General features: G+C 38.2%; 1 protein-coding gene across 1 annotated transcript in view; it reads right to left on the bottom strand.

Moving 5' to 3' along the window:
• Positions 1-27,713, bottom strand: part of LOC134353615 (growth arrest-specific protein 2) — a 204,231-nt gene that overhangs the window by 120,262 nt on the left and 56,256 nt on the right. The window contains exon 5 of the mRNA XM_063061751.1: positions 23,500-23,621. Within this exon, the coding sequence (XP_062917821.1) occupies positions 23,500-23,621 (122 nt within the window). The remainder of the gene's footprint in view (positions 1-23,499; positions 23,622-27,713) is intronic.

The following is a 27,713-nucleotide window of genomic DNA, read 5'->3' as shown; positions in this document are numbered from 1 at the left end:
GCTTTTTGTGCAGTTTGTAAATGTCTGCAATAGTCAACGATGATTAAAATTATTCAAAATATCATAAATAATTTAAGTAAAAAAGATAAGTTTAATTCAAAAATACATTAAAATATTAAGTAATTAAAAAGTCTAAAAAAAGTCAACTATCAACTTGCATTTGACTTTTCTTATGTGGGTTGGCAAGTCTGTTCAACTGAATAGGGCATTGTTCCTTTGCCAGTTCTCCCTGGTGCAAAACTGAAGATGAGATACAAACTGCAGACTCCATTTAGCACATTACTGGCCTGATTTGGAAGTAGGGAGTGCAGTGATGGAAAGGGTAAAACGACATCTGACCTCCAACTCATTTCAGACCTCCATATTTCACTGCTCAGCCATAGAAATGTGAGATGTGCTGACTCCCAAAGACCAAGAGCCAGCAGTTCCCTTTTGAACAGGCAGCTGACTGTCAACTCAGTTCACTCCCATGCCTTTCTTATGTTACATGCACAATACCATGCCATATGTTGTACTCTGTATCCCTTATTCTATATGAAAGAGGAAAATGCAAACACTATTATCTTGCACAAATGAATCAAAGCAAATTTCTGTGCAAATATCCTAGGACAAACCTTTTAATAAACTGAACAGAAAGAAACATTCAGTAATTTTAACTGGAAAAACTACAAAGCCCTGTCAAATATATCTTTGAAGATCAACATGATCCTAAGGTATTTAACTAATCCCCCATTATTTTTTTTGACGCAGTGATATTTGCCACTGATAGGAACTCATTCAGTTACTTTTTCAACCACAGCAGTAAACCTGCTTCACCACAGGAATCAGTAATTTGCACAGATTTTTGACGAATTGGTTAAAATGACAAAGCTCCTTTTATTTAACTTAATCCTATGCTTGGATGGCTTCTGCTAGTGGCCTCCTATTTCCTTTAATCAATAGGGTTAAAATCCTTTGACCATAAAAGATACAAATCTAAATTTCCATCTCCATTGACGCAATGTATGGATTGGACTCAGTACCTCGCGTTACGATCTGTTTCTGGTTGCTCCTTTTTTTTGTTGCTATTTTGGTCTGCAGATAACAAATGACACTGAGATAGATTGATCTGAACTGAGCAGGCCTGGATTCTTTTGATTTTGTGCTTTATATTCTGTGTTTTCTTTTGCCGTTTGCATGATTTGTGTTTTTTTTTGCATATGCGGGGGGGCGGTGGTTGATGTTTTTCTTTGAACAGCTTCCATGTTTTTTCTTTCTTTCATGGCTGTCTTTGGGAAGATGAATCCAGGGTAGTGTACTGCACACATACTTCGATAATAAGTACACCTTGAAGCTTTGAATCTTTGATGCTTCAACTAAGGGTGAGGCAGAACCATTAATGATAGCATTGCAGTTTCCAGAAAGGCACCTGAATATTGAAGATAAATGATTATCACTATGCTTATGCTGAAATTAAAATAATTTCATTACCGATAAGACCACCGCCAAGGCAATCCCAACATCTCGGGGAAAAAAAGTAGAGTAAAAGACAAAAAATATATAAATATTTACAGATTATAGAGGAGGTGGTGTTTGCTGCCTTGAGGCAAATTGGGGTGAATAAACTCCCAGGACCTGACAAGATGTCACCTCGGACCCTGTGTGAGGCTAGTGTAGAAATTGCAAGGGCCCTAGCAAAGGTATTCAAAACGTCCTTAACCATGGGTGAGGTACCAGGGGATTTGAGGATAGCTAATGTTATTCTGTTGTTTAAAAATGATTCTAAGAATAAGGTGGGAAATCATAAGTCAGTGAGCCTGACATCAGTAGTTAGCAAGTTTTGGGATAATATTCTTAGGCACTGAATATATTAATGTTCGGATAGATAGGGCCTGATTAGGGATAGTCAGCACAGCTTTGTGCATGTAGTTTATTTCTGACCAATATTACAGAGTTTTTCAAGGAGATTACCAGGAATGCTGATGAAGGAAAAGCAGTGTATTTTTTCTTCATGGACTTTAGCAAGACCTTTAACAAGGTCCTGCATGGGAAGTTGGTCAAGAAGGTTCAGTCTCTTGTCATTCAGGATAAGACAGTAAATCAGAATTGACATTGGCTTTGTGGGAGAAACTAGAGAGTGATAGTATATGGTTTTCTCCCTGACTGGAGGCCTATGACTAGTAGGGTGCTGCAAGGATCAGTGCTGGTTCTGTTGTTGTTTGTCATCTATGTCAACAAACTGGACAATCTGGATGATAATGTGGTAAACTGGATCTGCATATTTGTGGATGAGACCAAGATTGGGGGCATAGTGGGCAGCGATGAAGGCCATCAAAGCGCTGAAAAATGAGCAGAAAAATGGCAGATTGAATTTAATACAGACATGAGTGAGGTGTTGCCCTTTGGGAGAAAAAAAAACAGGATAGAATTTATATAGTAACACACTGAGAAGTGAGGTAGGACAAAGGCATCAAGAATACAGACCCATATTTCCCTGAAACAGGGTCTGAATAATTCTAGATACCTGTAACCCACACTTTTGCTGATGTTTTCATTTGGTTTTAAGTCCCAATTTGCACAGGAGAGTTTATTTGCAATGTGGTAAAAGACTAACATCTGGATGCATTTCCTTTTAACTTGTTCCCATATATCTTTCTTTGCTCATATTTATAAAGGGAAATAGTCAAAACATAATTACATTCTCTCCTTCGAGCTAAGGTTAAAAGCACCACTGGGAAGACAATATAATTATTACATGATAAATTTCCATATTTTCCTGTGATAAATGAGAACAAAGCAACTTTAAATATAAAATAAGGTATTCTTTGAATGTACTTTATCTGAAGATTGCATAGTTTTATGACTGCTGTCTTCCTCATTGGATATTTAGGTAAAATAGATGTTATTAAGTTATCAATGAACAAATACTTAAATTGCATAATACATAGGACTTTATGGAATATCTTTTAATATTTTGTAAAATGCAAAGGTGTCACAGAACTTCTAATACTTAAACTGTCCAAGAACTGTTTATGCAAAGAATCAAGAGTCTATTAAGAACAAAATTCTATACCTAAAACATGTAAGAGTTGATAAATTACTCATATCTCTTAGTCTTTGAACACCCTTGACAAGGTGACATCGCCTTCAGTCTGTTCCCTCTGTTCTATCTTCCCAAACTGTGCTTATGCCTAATCAAATATTCTTCCTTCTGCTTAGTTTTTTCCCCTTCAGCCTTAAGACAATGTTTACTCTGACAGTGTTCATCAAGAGTCGGTAAAATAATAATTTCATTTCATGCACACTCATTCCTATCCCAATTCCTATCCCAATTTTTTTTTTGCAGACCTCTAACGTTTCTCCTTGAATTTCTCTTTGTCTGTGCCAACTCGCTGACCATAAAGGATTACCCTGGATTGACTTTCAATCTTTCTAAGTAACAAACATATAACTTATTATACCAGAAGTCTCTACATAGAGAAAAGAATTTCAAGGAAAGAGCACTTATAGATAGTCCATGTTCTTCATCAACTCTTCAGTTCTTTTTTTTTACAGTTAACAACACGAATACATCTACAGCTTATGTATTATCTGTACAATTTAGTTAAGCTTCCCATGATTCATCACAATTTCAATGTTGTAATTGACCATAAACAAAAGGGATTTGTAGGATACAATCATTTGCCTGAAGTGTGTCACTGAATGTGATCTTATGGTGTATATGTAAATAAGGATAAAGATTGCATGGATAGCTTAATATTGCTGACATCAATTTATATTTTTCAAGAAAGTATGAAGTATCCGTAATCTCTTCAGCCACCTTGTTCAAAACTCTAGGGTATATACCATCTGGTCCAGGTGACTTATCTACCTTCAGACTCACTATAAACCTTCTCTCTACTTATAGTAACTTCACAAACTTCATGACCCCTGACACCTGGAACTTCAACCATACTGCTAGTGTCTTTCAGTGAAGACTGATGCAACATACTTATTCAGTTCATCCGTCATTTTGTTGTCCCCCATTACTACCTCTCCAGCATCATTTTCTAGCAGTCCAATATCCAATCTTGCCTCTCTTTTACACTTTATGTATCAGAAGAAACTTTTGGTATCCTCTTTAATATTGTTGGTTAGCTTACTTTCGTATTCCACCTTTACCTTCTTAATGACTTTAGTTACTTTCTATCGGTATTTAGAAGTATCCCAATCCCCTAACTTCCCACCAACTTTTGGTCTATTATATGCCCTCTCTTTGTCTTTGACTTCCCTTGTTAGCCATGGTTGTGTCATCTTTCTTTCAGAATGCGTTTCCTTTTTGGGATGTTTATATCCTGTGCCTTCCAAATTGCTTCCAGAAATTCCAGCCATGGAATTGATTGGAAAAGAACACTGGCAGAGATGTCTCTGCCATCATCCCTGCAGTGTTCTTTTCCCAATCAATCCTAGGCAATTCCTCTTTCATGCCTCTGTCATTCCTCTTACTCTATTCTAATACCAATACATCTGACTTTAGCTTCTCCTTCTCAAATTTCAGGGTGAATTCGATCATATTATGATCACTTGCCCATAAGGTTCTTTTACCTTAAGCTGTCCAATCAATTTAGCTCATTGCACAACACCCAATCCAGAATAGCTGAACCCCCTACTGGGATCAACCACGAGCTGCTCTAAAAAGCCATCTCATAGGGGCATTCTAGAAATTCCCCCTCTTGTAATCCTACACCAACCTGATTTTCTCAATCTAACTACATATTGAAATCCCCATGACTATTGTAACATTGCCCTTTTGGCATGCATATTCTATCTCCCATTGTAACATGTATACTACTACTGTTCGGGTATCTGTATATAACTCTCAGAGTCTTTTTGCCATTTAACCACAATGATTCAACATCTTCCAACTTTATGTCACCTCTCTCTAATGATTTAATTTCATTTTTTACCAACAGAGCCACACCACCAAGGCAAACGTATACGCAAGTTTATTTAATAAAGAATCCAGTTATGAAAAATACACAAACTACATATAAACAATAATAATACCAAAATCAGGAAGATTTCAAGCAAATTGTTCAGAAATTTAATAAACTTTCATTAGAATGTACTAAACCTGAAAGGACAGCATTCTCCCACAATACTGAGGCTATTTTAAAAAATTTAACTTTAACATAGTTTCATCTAACAGTAAGTCTTACTTTGTCTTCATTATTTGATTTGACATTAATTGTCATTGGCCTTTACATCACCCAGTCAGCAAAAGAAAGGGATAATTTATTAATATAAAACTCACAACAGCACCACTGGTGAGGACCAAGAAGACATGGTCAAGGGAGGCAGAAGAGCACTTACAGCTTTTCCTTGAGTCAGAGGACTTGACAATATTTAAGGATACGTCTTCAACTCAGAATGAATACACCACAGTTGTTACCGACTTCATTAAGACCTGTGTGGATGAATTTGTGTCTTCGAGGACACACCAGACAAACCCAAACCAAAAGCCATTGATGAACCAGGAGATTCGTAGTCTACTGAGGGCTAGATCTATGGCATTCAAAATCAGTGATCCAGAGCTATACAAGAAATCTAGATATGACTGAAAAAAAGGCTATTTTAGGAGGCAAAAAAAATTCCGACTAAGATTAGAGATGGAATCATATGCATGTCAGCTCTGTCAGGTTTGCAGGCCACTACTTCCTACAAAGCAAAACCTAACATCAAGAATGGCATATTAAAGAATTTATTATTCACTTCTGGCATAAGCCCTATTGTTTGACTATTGATAACTTTCACACTGCACAATTTTGAGTCATTCTCATCATTATTAGATTTCTTCCCCCATCAACAACATGCAGATTAGTGCTTTTTTAAGAACTACATTTTGAATTTTTTATCTTTTTCTCTTCTCTGCATAATCTGTTTATTTTGTCTTCCTGACATACTCTTTGTATGTGTTCTACTTTGTTGCATTTTCTGCAAGTTTCACCTTTATATCTGCACTTATTTTGTGTGCGTGAGCCCCTGCCACAACGGTTACAGAATTTGTTCAGCCAAACGCATTTCTGTTTAGATGTTGCAATTTTGTTCACGCTCACTTTCACTCCTGACTGCAACTCAATTGTACCTCTGCCTGTGGTTTCCACTGAAACAGCGATTTCCACTGTTCGTTTAAATGTAAGCTGTGCTTCAGTTAGTATCCGTTTCTGATTGCTTTCTTTTAAGATTCCACAAATTAAATAATCTATTAGTGTATCTTTAAGCCCATTACCAAATTGACAGTGTTTAGACAATTTCTTCAATTCTGCCATGTACGCTGAAATGGAATCCCCTTCGTTTTGATTCCACTTATGAAACTTAATGCATTCTGAAATCAACAATGGCTTTGGTTCTAAGTGTTCCTGCATTACTTTTACAATAGCAGCAAAGTTAATTTCTGATGGTTTGGTTGAAGCAGTCAAATTTTGAAGCAAACTGTATGCTTTTAAACCTAATGCACTTACCAAAACTGACACTCGTTTCTCATTTTCTTCAAAATACTGTTCCAATAGTTCAGTATACATGAGCCAGTTAGACAGTGTAATTAAACTTGCCAATCTTTCCAATGTAGCCAGCCATTTATGATTTTCTTAATGATTATTATCACCTGGTACTCATTCTTTATGAACCTTGAATTCTACTGTTTTCTGACTTTAAAAAAACTCAATCGTTGTCTTCCCTTCGGAACAGGGCCGGATTAACCTAGTAGCAAAAGTAGCATATGCTACGGGCCCCGCATTTTCGAGGGCCCCGCACTAAATGCTTGCAAGCTGCAGTCTGATGAAATCGGCATCTCACCATATTCTCACGACGATCTGGCAATGCTGTTGTTTTCATGTCGGGAGAGCTGCATGGTATGTATGTGCAGGCGTGTGTTGGCTCCTTGCTGTGTCATGGTGACTTTTATGCTATCTCCCACGCTCTCAAGCCGCTGCAGCGTGCGCTATTACGCCACTGGAAGTTGACATTGACTGTGCGCTATGTTTTGCCGTCTGGACCAGTTGAAAGATTTGTGAAGTTTTTGGATATGGAAGGTCATAGTGCTGAACAGCTCGCTCAAAGTTCACTCGACTTTTTAAAAGAAAATGACATTGATATAAAAGACTGCCGTGGTCAAAGTTATGACAATGCCAGCAACATGAGTGGCAAGTATAGTGGCTTACAAGCACGAATTAAAGAGCTGATTGAGTTTGCGGATTACATTCCATGTTTTGTACATTCACTAAATTTGGTTGGAAAATGTGCTGCTGAATGTTGTCAAGAAGCATTAATTTTCTTTCAATTTATAGAAAGCCTGTTCATATTTTTTTCTGCTTCTACTTATCGGTTGGAACTCCTTTCTGCTGCATTTTCTGATGGTGGTGCTCATTTGCCCATTGTGAAAAAAATGTCAGATCCCAGGTGGTCAGCTCGTGTAGATGCAACAAAAGCACTTTTACACAGCTTTTCCGCAATAAAACAAGTCTTGGATGACATTTCAAATAACAATGATCAGAAGGCAGAGTGTCAACAACAGGCTCGTGGACTACTTTCAACCATGATGAAGTTGGAAATAGGAATAATGGGCATATTGTGGGATCAAGTATTACAGCGTTTTCAAATGACCAGTGCTTCTTTCCAATCTTCTGGCCAAGACTTGAACACAGCTTGTGCACTCTATGAATCCTTGCATGGATATATTCAAGTTATGCGGTCTACTTTTTCCTGACATCGAGCAAAAAGCCAAGGATCTGACTAAGTGTGAAGATTATTAACAGCAAACTTGAAGAAAACATAAGCAAAATCGTGCGTATGATGATTTCAGTGGTTGCAGCACTCTTGATCCACTTGTTGAACCTCAGACACCTTCTCAGAAGTTTAAAAGCCAGACATTTCTTGCCATTATTGACAGCTTGCTTTCTGCCCTGTCAAAAAGGCAGAAAGCTTATCTAAAGGTGAATGGTGTTTTTGGATTCCTTCATCGGTTACAGTCATTTACACCTGAAGAGATCGTAAAGAGGTATTCAAACCTTATTAAATCATATCCAGAAGATCTGGAAGAAAGTCTTGATGAAGAATTTGTGCAGTTTACTGAACTGTTGAAAACTGATCTTGCTTCTCATATTGGCGCCAAACAAGACCTTGTAGAGCTACAGTTGTACCGCTTGATAACTGACAATTCTTTGGAATCATGTTTTCCAAATGTAGAAAATGCCTTGCGCATCTGTTTGTCACTAATGGTTACCAATTGCGGTGGAGAACGCTCATTTTCAAAACTGAAAAGGATTAAAAATGAACTAAGGAGCACCATGGGTCAAAACAGATTGAACAATCTCACTCTATTGAGCATTGAACATGAACTTCTGTGTGAAATAGACATTTCCAGTATCGTCAACAAATTCGCTCTTGTTAAATCTGGAAAATGTAACTTTTAAATTGTAGTTTTTTTACTTTTGACATTTGAAATTGATACCTACATGTAAGTAATACTATTAATGAAGTGTCAGACATCTGTTGTATTATCTGGCTCTACAGCAAATGAAAAAATTGAATTACTTTACTATGCAAGTAAATAATTTATGTTTTAATACTTATGTGCATTTTTTCAAATTTAGGGCCCATTTATAACATATGCTACAGGCCCTGCACTAGCTTAATCCGGCCCTGCTTCTGAAGACTGTCCTTCCATGTGTTGGGTTGCACTAAGCTGTTTTTTATTACCTTGAATGTCTCACTCTACTTGAACAGGTCAGTAGCCACCTCAGGTTCGTTCTAAAAGCACCTCATTACCAATATTATGTTCCGTAATTTCAAAACATTAAATTAATTCAAAGCATAACACAGGAGTCCAGGAACGCAGATTTAACTCTGCCTTTAAGCAAGGCGCATATGTATCACATGGTAGAGTGATGTCATATGCATGTAATGTATTTTTACAAATATAGCCTGTAATTAATTATTTAAACAAACAAGAATGCTTAATCAAACATTATATACACAATATTACTCAAATATTATTGGAATATTGACACACAACAACTGGGTAAACTTGAACTTAAAAATTTCTGGATCTACTGCTATTGTCTTGTTACCCAATCCAAAGCCATAGCAGAATGTAATGCCATCACCTGCATGTGCCATGATGGCTCACCTCTTAGAATATAAGGACAAATGACAAATGGCTAAAATGATGAACTTGGGTTAGGTAATCCAACAGACAAGTGAGTATCATACTTATCAATAAATTTAAATGCTCCTGAATACATCTAATATTCAGAACCATTCAAGACATTTAAAAACTATTAAAATCAATTGGGTAATTGATATTTAAAATAGTTAAAAACTTAAAAAAAACTTATAACTAAATAAATAATACATTTTAAACAAACTCAATTACTTACACCTCCCCAAGATCCTTGTGGGTATTCTTCATTCTAATGAATGGACTCAACTGTTTCTGCACAGGATAGATGCCCCAATATATTGTAGCTACTAGGGAATTATAGTGACCTCACTGGACTCCATGAGAAATCCATTGTTGGAGCAAAGTCAGGAAATCACCAGTGAAGAGCAGCCAGCAAGTTAAGAAAGCCTTGGTGTAGCATTTTCAATACTCCATAGTGCTAACCAGCCACTTTAAAGACTTGTATTACTCAACTAATAATACAATACCATATTATGCAGGATAACAAAAGAGATACTGTTATCCAAGTTCTGATTTATAAACTCAAGATGATTTATTCATGATCTTATGATATTTATACACGAAATACCAGTAAAGCTAAAATGCACTTTTTAAAAAATCAGTTCATCTTCCATTAGAATGGTGACATTAGGAAAATGTAAAGAATAATTAAATTGATCTTTGGCAATTGAAAGCATATTATTTGCAAATAAATGCTGATCGTTATTGAACGCAAACAGATTCAATTACTTTGGTAAAATCTTAAGTAACAGACAAATTTAAGCTGTTGTTAACTTATTATTTTTGTATTGCATGTGTATGCAAATAATATCATTAATTCTGTACAAAATTTCTTGCAGAGAGTGGCTGAATCACATTCCAAAGTTGTTTGATGGCCAAAAGGTTAAACCATGTCAGCCCTATTTTAGTAATTGAAACATTTGCAGCATGCAAAATATCCCCATTTACCAAGACTTTAAAATGATTTGCATCTCAGTATAATCTTAGTCATGTAGCCAGCAAATTGTCCCGATATGTAGATGAAATAGGTAGATATGTCTCATTGAGTCACACACACACAAGCACTCATTAGTTTTGTGCAATTATAACTGGGGTTTTATTTTGCCGAGTACAAGCCATTTCTTTGGTTGTTCGAAACTTAATGGATGCATGAGACAATAGAGATAAACTACTGATTTATGAATCTGACAAATTATTACAATTAAGTTATAAAGTCCACATGTTAACAGCTTATCACAGAACAAAATGATCAAATCCTATTAAAAATACACATCTGCTAAAAGATGTAATTTTGCTGGAATGCAGTCATGCAAGTTATATTACAGACTTTTAACCTATCACCCAGCTTAATCTCACATAATTTTTAAGTACCACTGCTGGTTTAACAAAATACTTGGCCCAAATGGCATTTTCTTTCACACAGCAGCTGCAGGATTCTTGTGGTTAATGGAAAGTTTACTCATGCATTCCAGCTTACTCTGAACACCAAACTAAAATGCTAGTTTGATGGTGTCTAGTATTCATAGTCCAATCATAACTAATAACAGATGATTATTCTAGGTAATGAAACAGTAACGATAGCTAATTTTATGTGGTTAAATACTGGATTAAAGTGCATGGTAAACTTAGTACACCTAAATGGGGAAAGCACATTCAAAAAAAGCAGTAGTCAAAAACTACAAATTAGCGTAGAGAATTATAGTCAAGATGTATTTAAATTACAATCCAAAATGTAACCTAAATTATGACCAAAGTATTAAAGGAATTAACAAGTTTAGTCATGTAATAGAAAAACAATGGGTATCGAAAATTATCATAACTATTGTTGTAAAGTTATAACTTATCAACTGAAATGACAGTGATAATGGATTAAAGGTTTAGCAGTGACATCAATATGGATGTGCTGACCTATAATCCAAAGGGTTATAGTTTGAAGTCATGGATGCTGTATAAAATTAAAATAAGTAGCAAAGACAAAGAAAACTAAAAATGGTAAACTGGTAAATTTTGTAAATTTAAGTTGGTTGCTGAGGTGCATAGAGTCTTCGATTACATTGGCTGTTTTACAAAGGCAGAAAAAACTGCAGAAAGAGTCTACGGATGGTTGACTAGTTTCCATGATGTGCTGAGCTGCGTCCAGAACTCTGCAGTATCTTATAGTCTCGGGTAGAGCAGTTGCCATATCAAGCCAAGGTACATCCAGAAGTGATGCTTCTTGAGACATGTCCAAAAATTGCTGAGGGTTAAGGGGGTCATGCCATATTTCTTCAGCCTCCTGAGGAAGTAGAGGGGCTGATGCACTTTCTTGGCCATGGCACCTACCTGTTTGTATAAGTATAGGCTATTAGTGTTGTTCACTTCTAGGAACTTGAAGCTCTCAACCTTCTTGACTTTGGTGCTGTTGATGTAAACAGACATATGTGCACTACTCCCTTTCCTGTGTTCAATGACCAGCTCTTTTGTTTTGCTGATATTGCTTTCATGATAGTTGCTTTCATAACACATGCAATTTCTATCTTCTCCTTATACTATGGCTCATCATTATTTGAGGAGGTGTGTTGGCATGGATAGTGGATTGGTTAACCAATAGAAGGCAGAGAGTTGGTATAAATGGGTGTTTCTCCGGTTGGCAGTCAGTGGTGAGTGGGGTGCCGCAGGGTCGGTGCTGGGCCCGCAGCTGTTTACCATTTACATTGATGATATGAAAGAGGGGACTGAGTGTAGCATAGCAAAATTTGCTGATGACACTAAACTGAGTGGAAAAGCAAATTGTGCAGAGGATGTGGAGAGTCTGCAGAAGGATATAGATAGGTTAAGTGAGTGGGCCAAGGTCTGGCAGATGGAATACAATGTTGGTAGATGTGAGATCATCCACTTTGGAAGGAATAATAGAAGAGCAGATTATTATCTAAATGGTGAAAGATTGCAGCATGCTGTTGTGCAGAGGGACTTGGGAGTGCTTATTCATGAATTACAAAAAGCTGGCTTGCAGGTTTAACAGGTTATTAAGAAGGCAAATGGAACATTGGCCTTCATTGCTAGAGGGATTGAATTCAAGAGCAGGGAGAACATGCTGCAACTATACAGGGTACTGGTGAGGCCGCACCTGGAGTACTGTGTGCGGTTCTGGTCTCCGCACTTGAGGAAGGATATACTGGCTTTGGAGGCAGTGTAGAGGAGGTTCACCAGTTTGATTCCAGAGATGAAAGGGTTAACCTATGAGGAGAGATTGAGCCGCCTGGGACTATACTCTCTGGAATTCAGAAGAATGAGAGGGGATCTTATAGAAACATACAAAATTTTGAAAGGGATAGATAAGATAGAAGTAGCAAAGTTGTTTCCATTGGTAGGTGAGACTAGAACTAGGGAACATTGCCTCAAGATTCAGGGGAGAAGATTTAGGACGGAGATGAGGAGAAACTCTTTTTCCCAGAGAGTGGTGAATCTGTGGAATTCTCTGCCCCGGGAAGCAGTTGAGGCTTCCTCACTAAATAATTTTAAGAAACAGATAGGTTTTTACATAGTAAGGGAATTAAGGGTTGCGGAGAAAAGGCAGGTAAATAGAGCTGAGTTTACGAACAGATCAGCCATGAACTTTTCGAATGGTGGGGCAGGCTCGATGGGCCGGATGGCCTACTCCCGCTCCTATTTCTTATGTTCTTATTTGACCCACTATGGTAGTGTCATCTGTAAATTTGTAGATTGGGTTACAGCAAAATCTGGTTAATCAGTTATGACTGTCTAGGGAATGAAATAGGTGGCTAAGGACACAGCCTTGTGGGACACCAGTGTTAAGAATAATCATGGAAAAGGTGTTGGTGGCTGTCCTGCTGATCGTGGTTGGTCGGTCAAGAAGTCAGGGATCCAGTTGCAAGGGAAAGTGTTGAGTACCAGATCAGGGAGTGTAGAAATCAGCAATTATAGTATTGAAGTGCTGTAATCAGTGAACAATAGCCGAACATACAGTAGGCGTCTTCAAAATAAAATGTTCCTTCTGGGATATCTGTTGTGGTACAATTTTACAGCAGCAAAACATCTTCAATGAAACTGAAGAAATTCTGTGCCCAATGCTCCGCATCACATTAATACCCATTAATAATCAGAAAAATCGGGATCTGTATTCTATTTTCGCATGGGTATCAATAATAACTGCAAGCCCAAACGCAGTGATGGATGGGATACATGTGTACCTGAACCCATGTGTTTTAGCAACATTATTTTACAGCATCGAGCAGTGTTCAATGCATGTTTTTTTAAATCTCAGTCTAGACTAGAGAGATGGGGAAAATGGTTATAACATTGAAGTTACTCATGTTCAGGCATGGGAATTACTCCATAAATATCCCTTTTTTGATATGATAAATTCAAACTTTTTTCCCTCATCCTCCTGCAACTTGGTATGGTCTCTGCTCATGCACCTCATCATGCTGTCTGGCAAATGGAATGGCTCCTAATACATCCATATCTAGGAGAAACTGATTTATCCAAAAGCCTCAAGGTCAAGTCAAATTACTTTGGCACCTGACTGATTTTGACAAATGCTAGAGAGCACCAATACCTTTTAGGATTGCAGGAACAGCTGTTGGAAATCAATCAACAACCAACATGGTTGGTGATCCCGTGAAATTGCAATAGTGAGGTGGTTATTTCCTGTTACTAAGAACGTGTTCAGCTGTGTGAAAAAAATGAGTGACATTTGCTGGAACATTGACCTCCAATCTGTCAGAAATGCCAGATCAGCACTATTTTCTAAATGTATACTGTATGTAAAGATAGATGTCAGACAGAGGACATATAACAACTGGGCTAATTGGAAAATACCACATACGTAGTATCAGAGAATAATACAGCATAGAAATGGGCCCCCCAGCCCAAGTCATCTATGTTGACCTTGGTGCACAAGCTAGTCCCATCTTCTCATCTGTTTATCACCTCCTCCCTGGTTCCCCTTCTCCTTCTCTTTCTCCAATGGTCCACTTTTCTCTCCTATCAGATTTCTGTTTCTCAAGCCCTTTACCTTTCCCACCCACCTGGCTTCACCTATTACCTTCAAACCTGTCCTCCTTCCTCTTTCCTCACCTTTTTATTCTGGTGTCTTCCCCCTTCCTTTGCAGTCCTGCCTAACCTGCTGAGTTCCTCCAGCATCTTGTGTGTGTCGATCTAGATTTCCAGCATCTGCAGGATCTCTTGTGTTTATGATTACCCAGTCTCAGATGCCCATGTTTGGCCCATATCCCTCTAAACCATGGGTTCCCAACCTTTTTATTATGCCACAGACCAATGCCATTAAACAAGGGGTTCATGGACCCCAGGTTGGGAACCCTTCTTCTAAACCTCTCCTACCCCTGCACTTATCCAAATGTCTTATCAATGTTATTATTGTACCTGCCTTAGACTCTTCCTCTGCCATCTAATTCCATAACTCCACAAGACCCTCAGCATGATGTTGCCTGCAGGTCCCTTTTAAATTATTCACCTCTCATCTTAAACTACAGGTATGTCTTTTAGTTTTTAATTCCCATACCCTGGGAAAAGGACCATATGCCTTCACCCTAATTATAACTTCAAGATCTCATTCATTGCCATAAAGTCACCTCTCAGTTTCCTACATTCCAAGGAATAAAGTTCAAACCTACCCAGCTTCTTCCTATTACTCAGGCCCTCAAGTACTGACAGCATCCTTGTAAATCTTCTCTACACTCTTTCCAATTTTGTGATATATTTCCTGATAAAAGGGCAACCAGAACTGTACCAATTTTCTACTTCTTGTCATTGAGCCAATTATAAATCCAATTAGCTACCTCTTTCTGGATCCCATGCGATCAAACCTTCCAGACTAGAATGTCATGCAGACCTTGTCAAAGGCGTTACTAATGTCCATATGGACAACATCCATTGCCCTACCCTCATACATCACAACATTCACTACCTTGGCCTCATCTATCACATACTTTGATAAGATTTCAATAGTTTTCTTTCCACAACTAATTTTTCTTATTCAAAATGCTGGATTTTCAAATCATTTTTGAATTATTCTTGCCATACAACATATTTTAACTTGATATTTTTCTGTGCAAGCCTTAATTAAATAATGGTGAAGATTTTTAATATTGGAATCACAAAAATGTTCTACATTTCCAAAAATAATAAAATGTTAGAACTTGTAATGTTCTCTAAAGTGTACATATAAGCAATATGTGTGTGTATTGACAGCTAGAAATTGTTTTGCCATAAAAAAAAATCCACTAAAATAGTACTGAATGTTGGCCCCAGAGAATTCTGTACAAGTACACCTGGTCTAAGTGCCTTAAGAGAAATAAGTTGCATTTGTTTCTCTAAACTATAAGCGCAAGTGCTTTCATTAGTGTTGCATATCTGCAGAAGCTAACTAATGCTGACAGGTTTCCTGCCTCCTAAAGAAAGGTGATCACTGAATCCAGCCACTGCTGTACATCACTGTTCAAAGTGGGAACCATGGCAATAATTATGTCAGCTAGACATGCCAACATGCATACTTTTTCTCAGTTAGATAATCTGCATCTGAAAGTTTTGCACCAGTCTACATTGGGGGACCAGTGGTGGAGTGGGTCATCTGCTTTAAATTGCTGAGCATTAACATATTTGTTACCTGTCCTGGGCCCAGCACAAAGGCAATTGCAAGGAAGACACACCAGCATTTTTTCTTCCTTAGAAGATTAAGGAAGCTCGACATGTCAGACAACTCCTCCTGAACTTCTAAGTATGTACAGTTGAAGGTTATCATCTTTCAAACTTTTAAAGACTTTGGAATGGTTCCTGCAGATTGGAAGGTAGCAAATGTGCCCCCCGCTAACAATGTAAGAGAGGAGAAAGAGAGGACACAGGAAATGATCAACCTGTTTCTCCAGACCATTGTTCATCAGTGCAGTTTTTAGTAAGTAACAAATTTACCATTATAAAACGTTCATAGAATTGTCTCTTTGAATTACAGTTTGACTAATGTAACCTTTAAGGCCAAGACCAATGTTCAAAAATAGTGAAAATAAATTAAGAGATTACACAAGAGAAACTATATCAGATTATTTCACTTTATTTTAATTTACTTTTTGCCATTATCACAAATCTATTTTTGATATCCCAAGGATGGGGCCTGGAAGACTAGCATGCCTTCAGTGTGCCGGATTTTCGTGGCTCTGAAAATGAGCTGATTCCAGACCAGTGCCCCGGACTGAGATGTCATGGGAAAACACAGAACACCGGGTACAGTAGTTTGGCTGCTGGCTGCATGTCCAGAGACCTGAGCTCTCTGGGAGCAGAGCTCGGGAAAAGCGACGCAACAGACTTTTAACATCATAAATAAGCGAGTTGTTTGTTATGTCTCCCCTCTCACTGTGAAACGGGGACACCTCCTTTACACTTATTAAGGAGAGAGAAAGCCTGTGGTATGTCAAATTACAGGGTGAACGAGTAGTCTATGGGGTACTGCAAGTCTGTCTTTATTGATACTTTACTGGGCGTTTGAGTGCTCAGTGGAGGGCATCGATGTCTTTTTTTGCTGGTGGGGGAGGGGGAGTCTTTGCCTAGCTGCTGCTTGTGCATGGGGGGAGGGGCTTTGGGGTTCTATCGTTTAACTGTCATTCATTCTTTGGGGCACTCCTCTGTTTTCATGGTTGTTGGCAAAGAAAAAAGATTTTCAGGATATATGTTGTATATATTTCTCTGACGTTACAATGACAATGTACCTATTGAATCTATATTGAAACATTACCCAGTATCTCTTTCCTCAGATGATGATGGATCTGTTGAGTTATATTTAGCACATAAATCCTGATATCAAGATACTTTAAAATTACAATAGACCACATTTGCCATCACAAGCACTACTGCTTCTACAGACACCAATACTCTTACACTTGTAGTCAGAACTTACATGCAGTTATCCATCCTTGATACATTTGAAACATTAATACTCTTTCCTCTCTAGTAAGAGAAGATTGTATGCACCTGCTACCTGCAACTGCAAACTTAAAATTCTCCTGTGCACATAAACTTGGGTGATCTAAGTCAGCATAGGTTGATCAGTCTCTGAGGCTGGAGTATGTAGCTGCTTCCAACGAGTGGACAGTCGCAAGGTGGCGGGACCAAACGGCATCCCAGGGCAGGTACTCAGGATGTGCGCAGCACAACTGGCAGGTATGTTTACAGACAGTTTTAATATTTCCCTCTCTCAGAGTGCCCTCTGCTTCAAACCAGCCATCATTGTTCCTGTACCTAAAAAGACCAAGGTAACATGTCTGAACGACTGGCATCCTGTCGCACTGACCTCAATAATAAGCAAATGCTTTGACAAGCTAGTCAAGGACAACATCTGCAGCATGCTGCCACCCACACTGGACCCCTACAATTTGCCAACCAACCCAACCGATCGAAAGATGACTCAATAGCCACAGCTCTACAACACCATCCTTACACTTCTGGAGAAGGAAGATGCTTATGTGAGAATGCTGTTCTTGGACTACAGTTCAACATTCAACACCATTAATTCCCTCCAAGCTTGACAAGAAGCTCAGAGACCTCGACCTTCACCCTGCCTTGTGCAGATGGATCCGAGACTTCCTGTCAGATTGCCGGCAGGTGGTATGACAGGACTTCATTATATTTTAATTTACTTTTTGCCATTATCACAAATCTATTTTTGATATCCCAAGGATGTGGCCTGGAAGACCAGTATGCCTTCAGTGTGCTGGAATTTTCATGGCTCGGGAAATGAGCTGATTCAAGGCTGGTGCCCCTCTGACCTTCAACACAGGAGTCCCTGAAGGCTGTGTCCTAAGCCCCCTCCTTTACTCCCTGTATACCCATGACTGTCGCCACCCACAGCCCCAATCTGCTAATTAAATTTGCAGATGATTCTACATTGATTGACCCTTATCTCAAGTAATAACAGGGCAGCCTACAGAGAAGAAGTCATCACCCTGACATAGTGGTGTCAAGAAAACAACCTCTCCTTCAATGTCGCAAAAACAAAGGAGCTGGTTGTGGACTACAAAAGGAATGGAGACAGGCTCACCCAGATTGACATCAATGGATCTGGGGTTGAGAGGGTGAATAGCTTTTGAGATCCTTGGCATATGTATCACCAAGGCCCTCATGTGGTCTGTACATACCGACTGTAAAGTGAGAAAAGCACAACAACGCCAATTTCACCTCAGACAGTTACTCCAAGTGAGGCCTCAAAGGTGCTTTATAAAAGGGTCAACATTACATCCTTGCTTTTATATTTTAATTCTCTCAAAATGAATACTAACATCAAATTTACCCTCCTCACCACTGAATCAGCCTACAAATTAACTTTTAGGAAAGCCTGCATGAGGATTCTCAAGTCCCTTTACACTTAAGATTTTGAAAATTTTCTCTCCATTTAGAAAATACTCTATGCTTCTATTTCTTCTACCAAAGTGCATGACCAGGCACTTCCCAACACTGTATTCCACATCCCACTTCTTTGCCCATTATCCTAATCTGTCTAAGTCCTTCAGTAGCCTCTCTGTTTCCACAAAGCTATCTGCCCTTCCACCTATCTTCATATCAGCCACAAACTTGACCACAAAGCCATCAATTCCGTCATCCAAATCACTGATTATATAATGCAAAAAGTGGTCCCAACACAGACCGCCATGGAATACCACTAGTCACCAGCAGCCAACCAGAAAGGGCTCCCTTTATTCCCACTCTTTGCCTCCTGCCAATCAGCTAATGCTCTATCCATGCTAGTATCTTTCCTGTAACACCATAGACTCTTAACTTGTTAAGCAGCCTCATGTGTGACACCTTGTCAAAGGCCTTCTGAAAATCCAAGTGTACAACATCCACCGATTGTCCTTTGTCTATCCTGTTTGTTATTTTTTCCAAGAATTCCAACAGATCACAGTGTAGCATCTAATGGCAGTGGACTATTTCCATTGTAACACAGTTTAACCCATCCAGTATCTGAGAACTGCAACAGTTATTAGTTAGTCTGTAGCACTGGGACTCAAACTGACTTGCGATCAGAGCTGGTAGAATAAGGTAAACTAAATATTACTGAGCCTTTGAGATTTCAGACCTAGGCTCTTTTTATTCTCTTCATTCTCCTTCTACTCTTTTGTGGGAAAACAGGCAAGAACTATGTCTTCTTGATTGCCAACTTATGCTGTCAACAGAAAGTGGTGTATCCATAAATGTTGACTGCTGCTTAGCTGAAAAGCAAATCTTTCCTGGTGTCAAAAAAATCTATACAATTGTCCATACTGATTGGTGTCAGTTTTAACATTTAAATGTGTAATAATCATCACACTAAGCAAACTGACATACAAATTATGTTACTATCTAATTTTGTACAAATATGCACCTCTGTTGGGAAAAGGCAAATTGACTCTGTTATGTTTTCAATTGTTTAGAGATCAGAATTAAATTTCACTACACCAGTTGAGAAAATTACTTCACCAGATGGTGAGGGTAGATTGAGAAAGTAATGTCTTCACCACATGCAAATTGTTGCCTGCATCAGAAAAGCAGTTTAAAAAGCAAGATTGGCTAAACTCTAAACAGTAAAACTGATCGTAGAATATTAACACATAAAACACAGAAATACTATTATGGTGTAACGTGCCTGTGCTTAAAGGCACAGAATGCCAAAACACAGATTTAAACTTGTCATTTCCAATTCAGCATATTATTAATTTCCGCCATGCCACTACAGACGGGCACAAAATAAAGACGGGAGTTTCCCAAAAGGAAGAAAAAATAAAGTCAAAGAAAAAGTCAATTCCTCTGGCATGCTTCTTCATAGGAACTAGTCCAAGGGAACCATTTGCTGAGGTCTCAAACAAGATCACCTGCTTGAATTCTTGCTTGAAGGGGCACATTTAATAGAGATTCAAAAAGAGAAAACGTAGAAAAAATTGAAAATTAATCTACATACAAATACAAATCTGATTATTTAGATGTAATAGAAAAACTAATTTTTTTAAGTATTTTCTTTTGTAATAAGTATAATGCATGTCCACAGGCAACTGGCCAGAAATTGGAAACACAACTGTCAAGCGCAATGATTGTCAGCACTACTCCACTAGAAATATTGCGAGTGAGAAATGCTGTGAAGTCTAATGCAAAGGTAGTAATTTGCATTGGTGAAAATATTTTTTGGCACTTTACATTTGGCATCATTTGAATGATATCTGGCTGAACAAAGATTAATGATGACAAAACGTATTTTTTCTGCACTATATCCCAGACAAAGGGTGGTTTAAAATAATCGCTACCCCTAAAAATCTTGTCGGTTTAATGTTACACAATCATTAACCATTCCATTAGTTTACACTGTACATTACTCGGTATATTCAGCAGAGCAAACAGAATTATTGCATAAATCTAATAAAGAACTATAAAAATATATAAAAGAAATTTCTGAATGCCAAAATATTCTTTGTAAAAGCACCGATAATTTCACATTTGTTTGGTTGAATTGTCTGAGATACACGTATGACTTCCGTAATTCTTTTGACCTTGATTACGAGTTTGAGTCTGACATGGCATATCCAAGATACTGCACGACTCTTAAGTCCTTAAGCTTTATTTATAATGGTACATCAAAAGTATCATTTTGATATGAAAAATAAAGTGATTTTATTTTATTTAACATTACACTTGTTCCTAATTTAGAGGAACTGGATTATATAGATCAATAAATAGTATAGTTTTCTGTGCAATGGTTATGCGATTCCTGGCAGCATTGATGCTTGAACTAACTTCTGGAAACGAATGTACCATATGGCTTCAGGCTATTATTTATAATTTAGTGCTATCTGTCCCTTCTTGCATTCAGAAGGGGAAGGCACCAAATCACACTGTACAATGACTATTGTGTCAATCATTGTACAGAAACTAACCGTGTAAGTCCTTGATATAATTTCCAGCAAATCAATCCTCATGTTAATAGTACAGACTATTGTAAAAAGTAGAGTACAATGCACAAAAACACTGACATTATCGCAAGTATGCTGGGACCTTTGACTTCAAATGTTAACCTTATTCTCACCACAAGCTGCCAAGTTTCCAAATGTTTCTAACATGTTCTGCTGTACTCTGAAATTAAGGTGCAGCAAATTCCTAAAACATAGAACATAGAATAGTACAGCACTATTCTATGTTCTATGTTTTAGGAATTTGCTGCACCTTAATTTACAGTACAGTACAAGGCCTTAAAGTACAGGCCCTTCAGCCCACAATGTTCTGCCGACCCTCAAACCCTGCCTCCCATATAAGCCCCCACCTTAAATTCCTCCATATACCTGTCTAGAAGTCTCTTAAACTTCGCTAGTGAATCTGCCTCCACCACTGACTCAGGTAGTGCATTCCACGCACCAACCACTCTCTGAGTAAAAAACCTTCCTCTAATAACCCCCTTGAACTTCCTACCCCTTACCTTAAAGCCATGTCCTCTTGTATTCAGCAGTGGTGCCCTGGGGAAGAGGCGCTGGCTATCCACTCTATCTATTCATCTTATTATCTTGTATACCTCTATCATGTCTCCTCTCATCCTCCATCCCTCCAAAGAGTAAAGCCCTAGCTCCCTTAATCTCTGATCATAATGCATACTCTCTAAAACAGGCAGCATTCTGGTAAATCTCCTCTGTACCCTTTCCAATGCTTCCACATCCTTCCTACAGTGAGGCAACCAGAACTGGACACAGTACTCCAAGTGTGGCCTAACCAGAGTTTTATAGAGCTGCATCATTACATCGCGACTCTTAAACTCTATCCCTCGACTTATGAAAGCTAACACCCCATAAGCTTTCTTAACTACCCTATCTACCTGTGAGGCAACTTTCAGGGATCTGTGGACATGTACCCCCAGATCCCTCTGCTCCTCCACACTACCAAGTATCCTGCCATTTACTTTGTACTCTGCCTTGGAGTTTGTCCTTCCAAAGTGTACCACCTCACACTTCTCAGGGCTGAACTCCATCTGCCACTTCTCAGCCCACTTCTGCATCCTATCAATGTCCCTCTGCAATCTTTGACAATCCTCTACACTATCTACAACACCACCAACCTTTGTGGCGTCTGCAAACTTGCCAACCCACCCTTCTACCCCCACATCCAGGTCGTTCATAAAAATCATGAAAAGTAGAGGTCCCAGAACAGATCCTTGTGAGACACCACTAGTCAGAATCCTCCAATCTGAATGTACTCCCTCCACCACCACCCTCTGCCTTCTGTAGGCAAGCCAATTCTGAATCCACCTGGCCAAACTTCCCTGGATCCCATGCCTTCTTACTTTCTGAATAAGCCTACCATGTGGAACCTTGTCAAATGCCTTACTAAAATCCATATAGATCACATCCACTGCACTACCCTCATCTATATGCCTGGTCACCTCCTCAAAGAACTCTATCAGGCTTGTTAGACACGATCTGCCCTTCACAAAGCCATGCTGACTGTCCCTGATCAGACCATGATTCCCTAAATGCCCAGAGATCCTATCTCTAAGAATCTTTTCCAACAGCTTTCCCACCACAGACATAAGGCTCACTGGTCTATAATTACCCGGACTATCCCTACTACCTTTTTTGAACAAGGGGACAACATTTGCCTCCCTCCAATCCTCAGGTACCATTCCCGTGGTCAACGAGAACATAAAGATTCTAGCCAGAGGCTCAGCAATCTCTTCCCTCACCTCGTGGAGCAGCCTGGGGAATATTCCATCAGGACCCGGGGACTTACCCGTCCTAATGTATTTTAACAACTCCAACACCTCCTCTCCCTTAATATCAACATGCTCCAGAACATCAAACTCACTCATATTGTCCTCACCATCATCAAGTTCCCTCTCATTGGTGAATACCGAAGAGAAGTAAATACATGTAAATACATTTGGCAAATAAAGTTGATCCTTGATCTTTTACAAAAGCTGAATTAATCTGGACTTCTTAAAAAGATAGTGATTGATTTGGAAGAGATGATGACGCCTACATGATTAAAATAATATTAGAATAGTGTTATTTCAATTTTTGATCATTATCAGCTGGTTAAAATACTCCATAAAGGTAACACAAATGGCTGCACATGTCAGCCTTAGTGCTGCTTTGAACTGTTTATTTTTGAGTGCCCTTGTGACAGACACCCAATTGAAGTCCAGAACAAACAAATCTATTATCTAGAAACAAGTTCTAATTTTAAACACAAATGACTAACCAAAATCACCAAACTCTCACTATCTCACTAAATAGTAAGAGTTCAGAAGTTAAAGGGGTCATTGTAATGGCTTTCATACATACCTTGGCTAATTTGTTTTCACCGTTGTTTTCTTTGAATTTTTCTTGTAATGTTTGTGCAAGCTGGCAGAGAAGTGCTCCATTATCCAACTTTTCCATAAAGCTTTCTGCAGTAATCTCTTTTCCTGTGAGAAAATAAAGTCAAGATAAAATAAGATGGCTAGTACATTCTGTTATATGCTAATATTTAATCTAATTATGATACATATTCTAATATTTACATTAGGTAAAACTATGTTGACAACTGTCCAGCAAATCTATTGGGAACTGTGAACAAGTCGACTGAGCGTTCTCAATTTCTATATCTGTGCGTGCTATAATTTATTATCAGTACTTATTTTCAATTAAATTCATTATTTCAATTGAAACATTTTTTTAAGTTTTGAAATTAAACAATTTCAACTGTCTTTTTTAAAAGGCTTTAAGAGCTCAATTGCTTCATACACCCCATTTCATGTGGGGTACCCTCAGAACAGCAGTTACTAGGCTCTTGCGAGCAATGTAGCCTCCAAATGATTGTGCAACCACAGATTTAGCTCGTAGTGAGGTAAAAAGATTGGATTGAGTGAGATATAGTTCATCATTACAATCATAATTGTAAAATGATTTTTTTAAATATTTTCAATTGTTTGCTTGAGATTTCTATGTTTAGATAGAGTAATAATGGTTTTAATATTCCACATGGCAGTTAATATAACATTATTACAGCACCAGTGACCCAGGTTCAATTCCTGCTGCTGTTTTTAAGGAGTCTATGTTGTCCCCGTGACCTAGTGGGTTTCCTCCGGGTGCTCCAGTTTCCTCCTACTTGCAAAGATGTAGGCTAATTGTTCACATGTGTGTAATTGGGCAGTGTGGGCCTGTTGGGCTGGAGGGGCCTGTTACTATGCTGTATCTCTAAATAAAAAATAATAAATGAAATGTATTATTCCAAATTAAGCAATTAAAGATCCACTTATGGAAAGCAGAAGATGAAAGTCGACTCCATGCAATATTCTCAACCTTGGGATGAGAAAGAATTCTTTTAATCCAATATTTCTTCCTGATGATCTCTGAAGAATATTTAGTGTCTGTTATATGTTTTGCTTAATAATAAAATATTTTTTTGCAAATTATCATCATATTATTCATTTCATTCTACTTCAGAATATTTCATTCCCAAGTTAATAGTTCTCTTACTATTTATGATCTCAGTTTGTGAAATAGTTTTACAATCTAAACCTTGCCAATGCCTGGTATATTGATTGCAATTATATACTCATTCTAACTTTGCCTGAGGTGATTATCCACTAGTTTCCATTCTATTATCATCTTTTCTCAAATAGCTGATATAGATCTACTTCCATCCAACCTTTGCCACTCCAGATTGCCATTGCCCTCAAGAACTGAGTCCTGACTTCACAATCACACTGCTGTATCTACAACTTTGGAGTTCTTTTCAATAACTCTCTGCCACACCTCCTCCTTTCCAGCTTTCAAAGGGCCTGTGAATACTTACTTCTTCTCTTTTGGTCCTACATCTCACCTCTATTTCTGACAAAGCTTCTTCATTGCATTTGACACCAATTTCATACTCAGATTTATAAACTATGCCTCCTAAAGTCATAGTGCCAACTTTAAAAGAGCATATGCAAAGTTTCCTGATAATTACCATCATTATGGCATCAGAGCTCTTCCGTGATGCACAGAAACTGGAAGAATCAATTAAATTGAGACGGCTAAGGAACAGAAGTCAGCCACTGGGCCCCTCAGTGAAATATAAGCTGCTGGAGGAACTTAGTGAGTTAGGCATCACCTGTAGAGGGAAATGGACTGTCACTACTTCAGTTTGGGATCCTTCACCTGGACTGCCACTAGTCCTGATGAAGGGTCTCGGCCCAAAACATTCATTTCTATAGATGCTGATTGATCCTCCAGCATTTTGTGTGTTGCTCTTTATATACTCTTTCTTCTTCTTCATCACCATCAAACCAGGTGACTTGTCTGGTTGTTATGACGAAGATATATCAGCATCAGGCCTAGCAGCATCCTTAGCCAAGTTAATGCAGTTCATAAACATTGACATATTTTTATCAACTGTCCAAAATATCTTCAGTATACATAAAGCAGGGCAGAAGCAACCTGGCTAATTAATATCTTACCCAACTTTGGATCATTCATAGAGAGATGAAGGTTGGCAGCAGCACTATCATATACACCCAGTGGCCACTTTATTAGGTACACCTGTACATCAGCTCATTAATGCAAATAATTAACCAGCCAATCATGTAGCAGCAACTCAATTCATAAAAGCATGCAGACATGGTCAAGAGGTTCAGTTGTTGTTCAGATCAAACATCAGAATGGGAAGGAAATATGATCTTTGTCCATTGAATGATTTCTGATGCCAGACAGGGTGGTTTGAGCATCTCAGAAACTGCTGATCTCCTGGGATTTTCATACACAGCTGTCTCTAGAGTTTACAGAGAATAGTGTGAAAAAAATACAACATCCAGTGAACGGCAGTTCTGTGGGTGTAAACGCCTTGTTAATGAGAGAGGTCGGAGAAGAATGGCCAGACTGGTTCAAGATGGCAGGAAGGTAAAGGTAACACAAATAACCAAGTATTAGACTAGTGGCATGCAGAGGAGCATAGCTGAATGCACAGCATTTCAAACCTTGAAGCAGATGGGATACAGCAGCAGAAGAACATGAACATATGCTCAGGGCCATTTTTATTAGGTACAAGAGGTCACCAATGAAGTGGCCACTGTGTGTAAAAACTACCATAATCTGATTACCAATGCTCAGCTGTATTCCTCGAGGATTAAATGATTCCAGGCCTCCTCACTGACTAGGTCAGAAGGCTCCAAAGGTGCAAATGATGAGGGCATCCACTTGTGACATCTAATCAACAACTGACAAAATTTGGCATCACAAAATCCTAGTAAAATTAAAATCAGTGGGGATCAGGAAATAACTCTGTAGTGTTTGGAATCATCTTTGGCAAAAAAGAGAATACGTTTAATTGTTGAAGGCTATTTGGTAGTCCTGATCATTCAGATGACAATGAATTTCTCTCCATCTTAAGTTCAGAACAGGGGTTGTGCGTAAATCATTGAACTTTATTCTGTCATTATCGTACAAAACAGTCCAATGCTGCATATCCAATTAAAGTGCAAATAACATTCATGATACATAATCTAGTATTGACCTTCAAAGGCTTTACCATTATCATATCATCAGCAACATCCTTATGATCACCACTAACTATAAATTCAGCTAACTCAAGCACATAACTCAGCAGGTCATAAGAGAAGCTAGAGTATGACAACTCTACCTCCCCACTTCCTCCGATCTTCTACTTTTGGGCACTTATCAGGGGTCGTGATATATTCTCCATTTGCTTCATTGGGTATGACTACAATACATATGAGAAAGAAAAACAAATATTTCTAACACCTTCAAAGTCCCTTATAGAACTTTATAGCCAACAAAATGTTTTTGACTCCTACTAGTGTTGTACATGAATGAGGAAGCCAATGTAAACAAAGCATGCTCCCAGAGAAAGCCAGGTTAAGCACTATACAGGTGACCTGGAATAATTCCCCAACTTTCTCAAAATGCTCTTAATTTCACCTGAGAAAATAGACAGGACTAGGTTTAATGCTTCATCCAGTAATGCAGCAATATCTTCAATATGGCTCTAGGATGCCAGTTTACATTATTGTTCTCAAAACTTTGATATGACCCTAAACTCAACAATGTTCAATTTATAGCCAAAAATCCCATCAAATAAACCAAAGCTGATACAAATAATAATCCAGACATGATCCATTTCATTGATTATTCACTGGAAGAATGAATAATCCATTCTATTAATGCCTTGCTTGGTTATCTAAACATTTAGCTCTGCAGAAAAAGTTTATTTTTGAAGATCAAGACCTCAGACGTGGCAAAAAAAAACTACCAGGCATCTGTGATTTCTCCCCTCCTACATGCATATGAGAAGAATATTTTAATAATAGTTAAAGAAAACATACCTGGAATGCTTTCCTTACTTAGGTTTAAACCAATTCAAGCGTCATTGTTTTCTGGAATAGGGCTAATTTAGAACATTATAAAAATGAAGTAACTCCAAAGGTGAATATCTCCCCTCACAAATCTCCCTTTGTTCTATTATCTCACAAGTTTCCTCTTAGAAATTAATATTAAAGTTAAATGAAAAGTATTAGAAA

This window comes from Mobula hypostoma, chromosome 11, assembly GCF_963921235.1.
Source record: "Mobula hypostoma chromosome 11, sMobHyp1.1, whole genome shotgun sequence".
NCBI lineage: Eukaryota > Metazoa > Chordata > Chondrichthyes > Myliobatiformes > Myliobatidae > Mobula > Mobula hypostoma.
The sequence above is the reverse complement of the archived record's forward strand: the minus strand, read 5'-3'. Positions and strand labels throughout refer to the sequence as shown.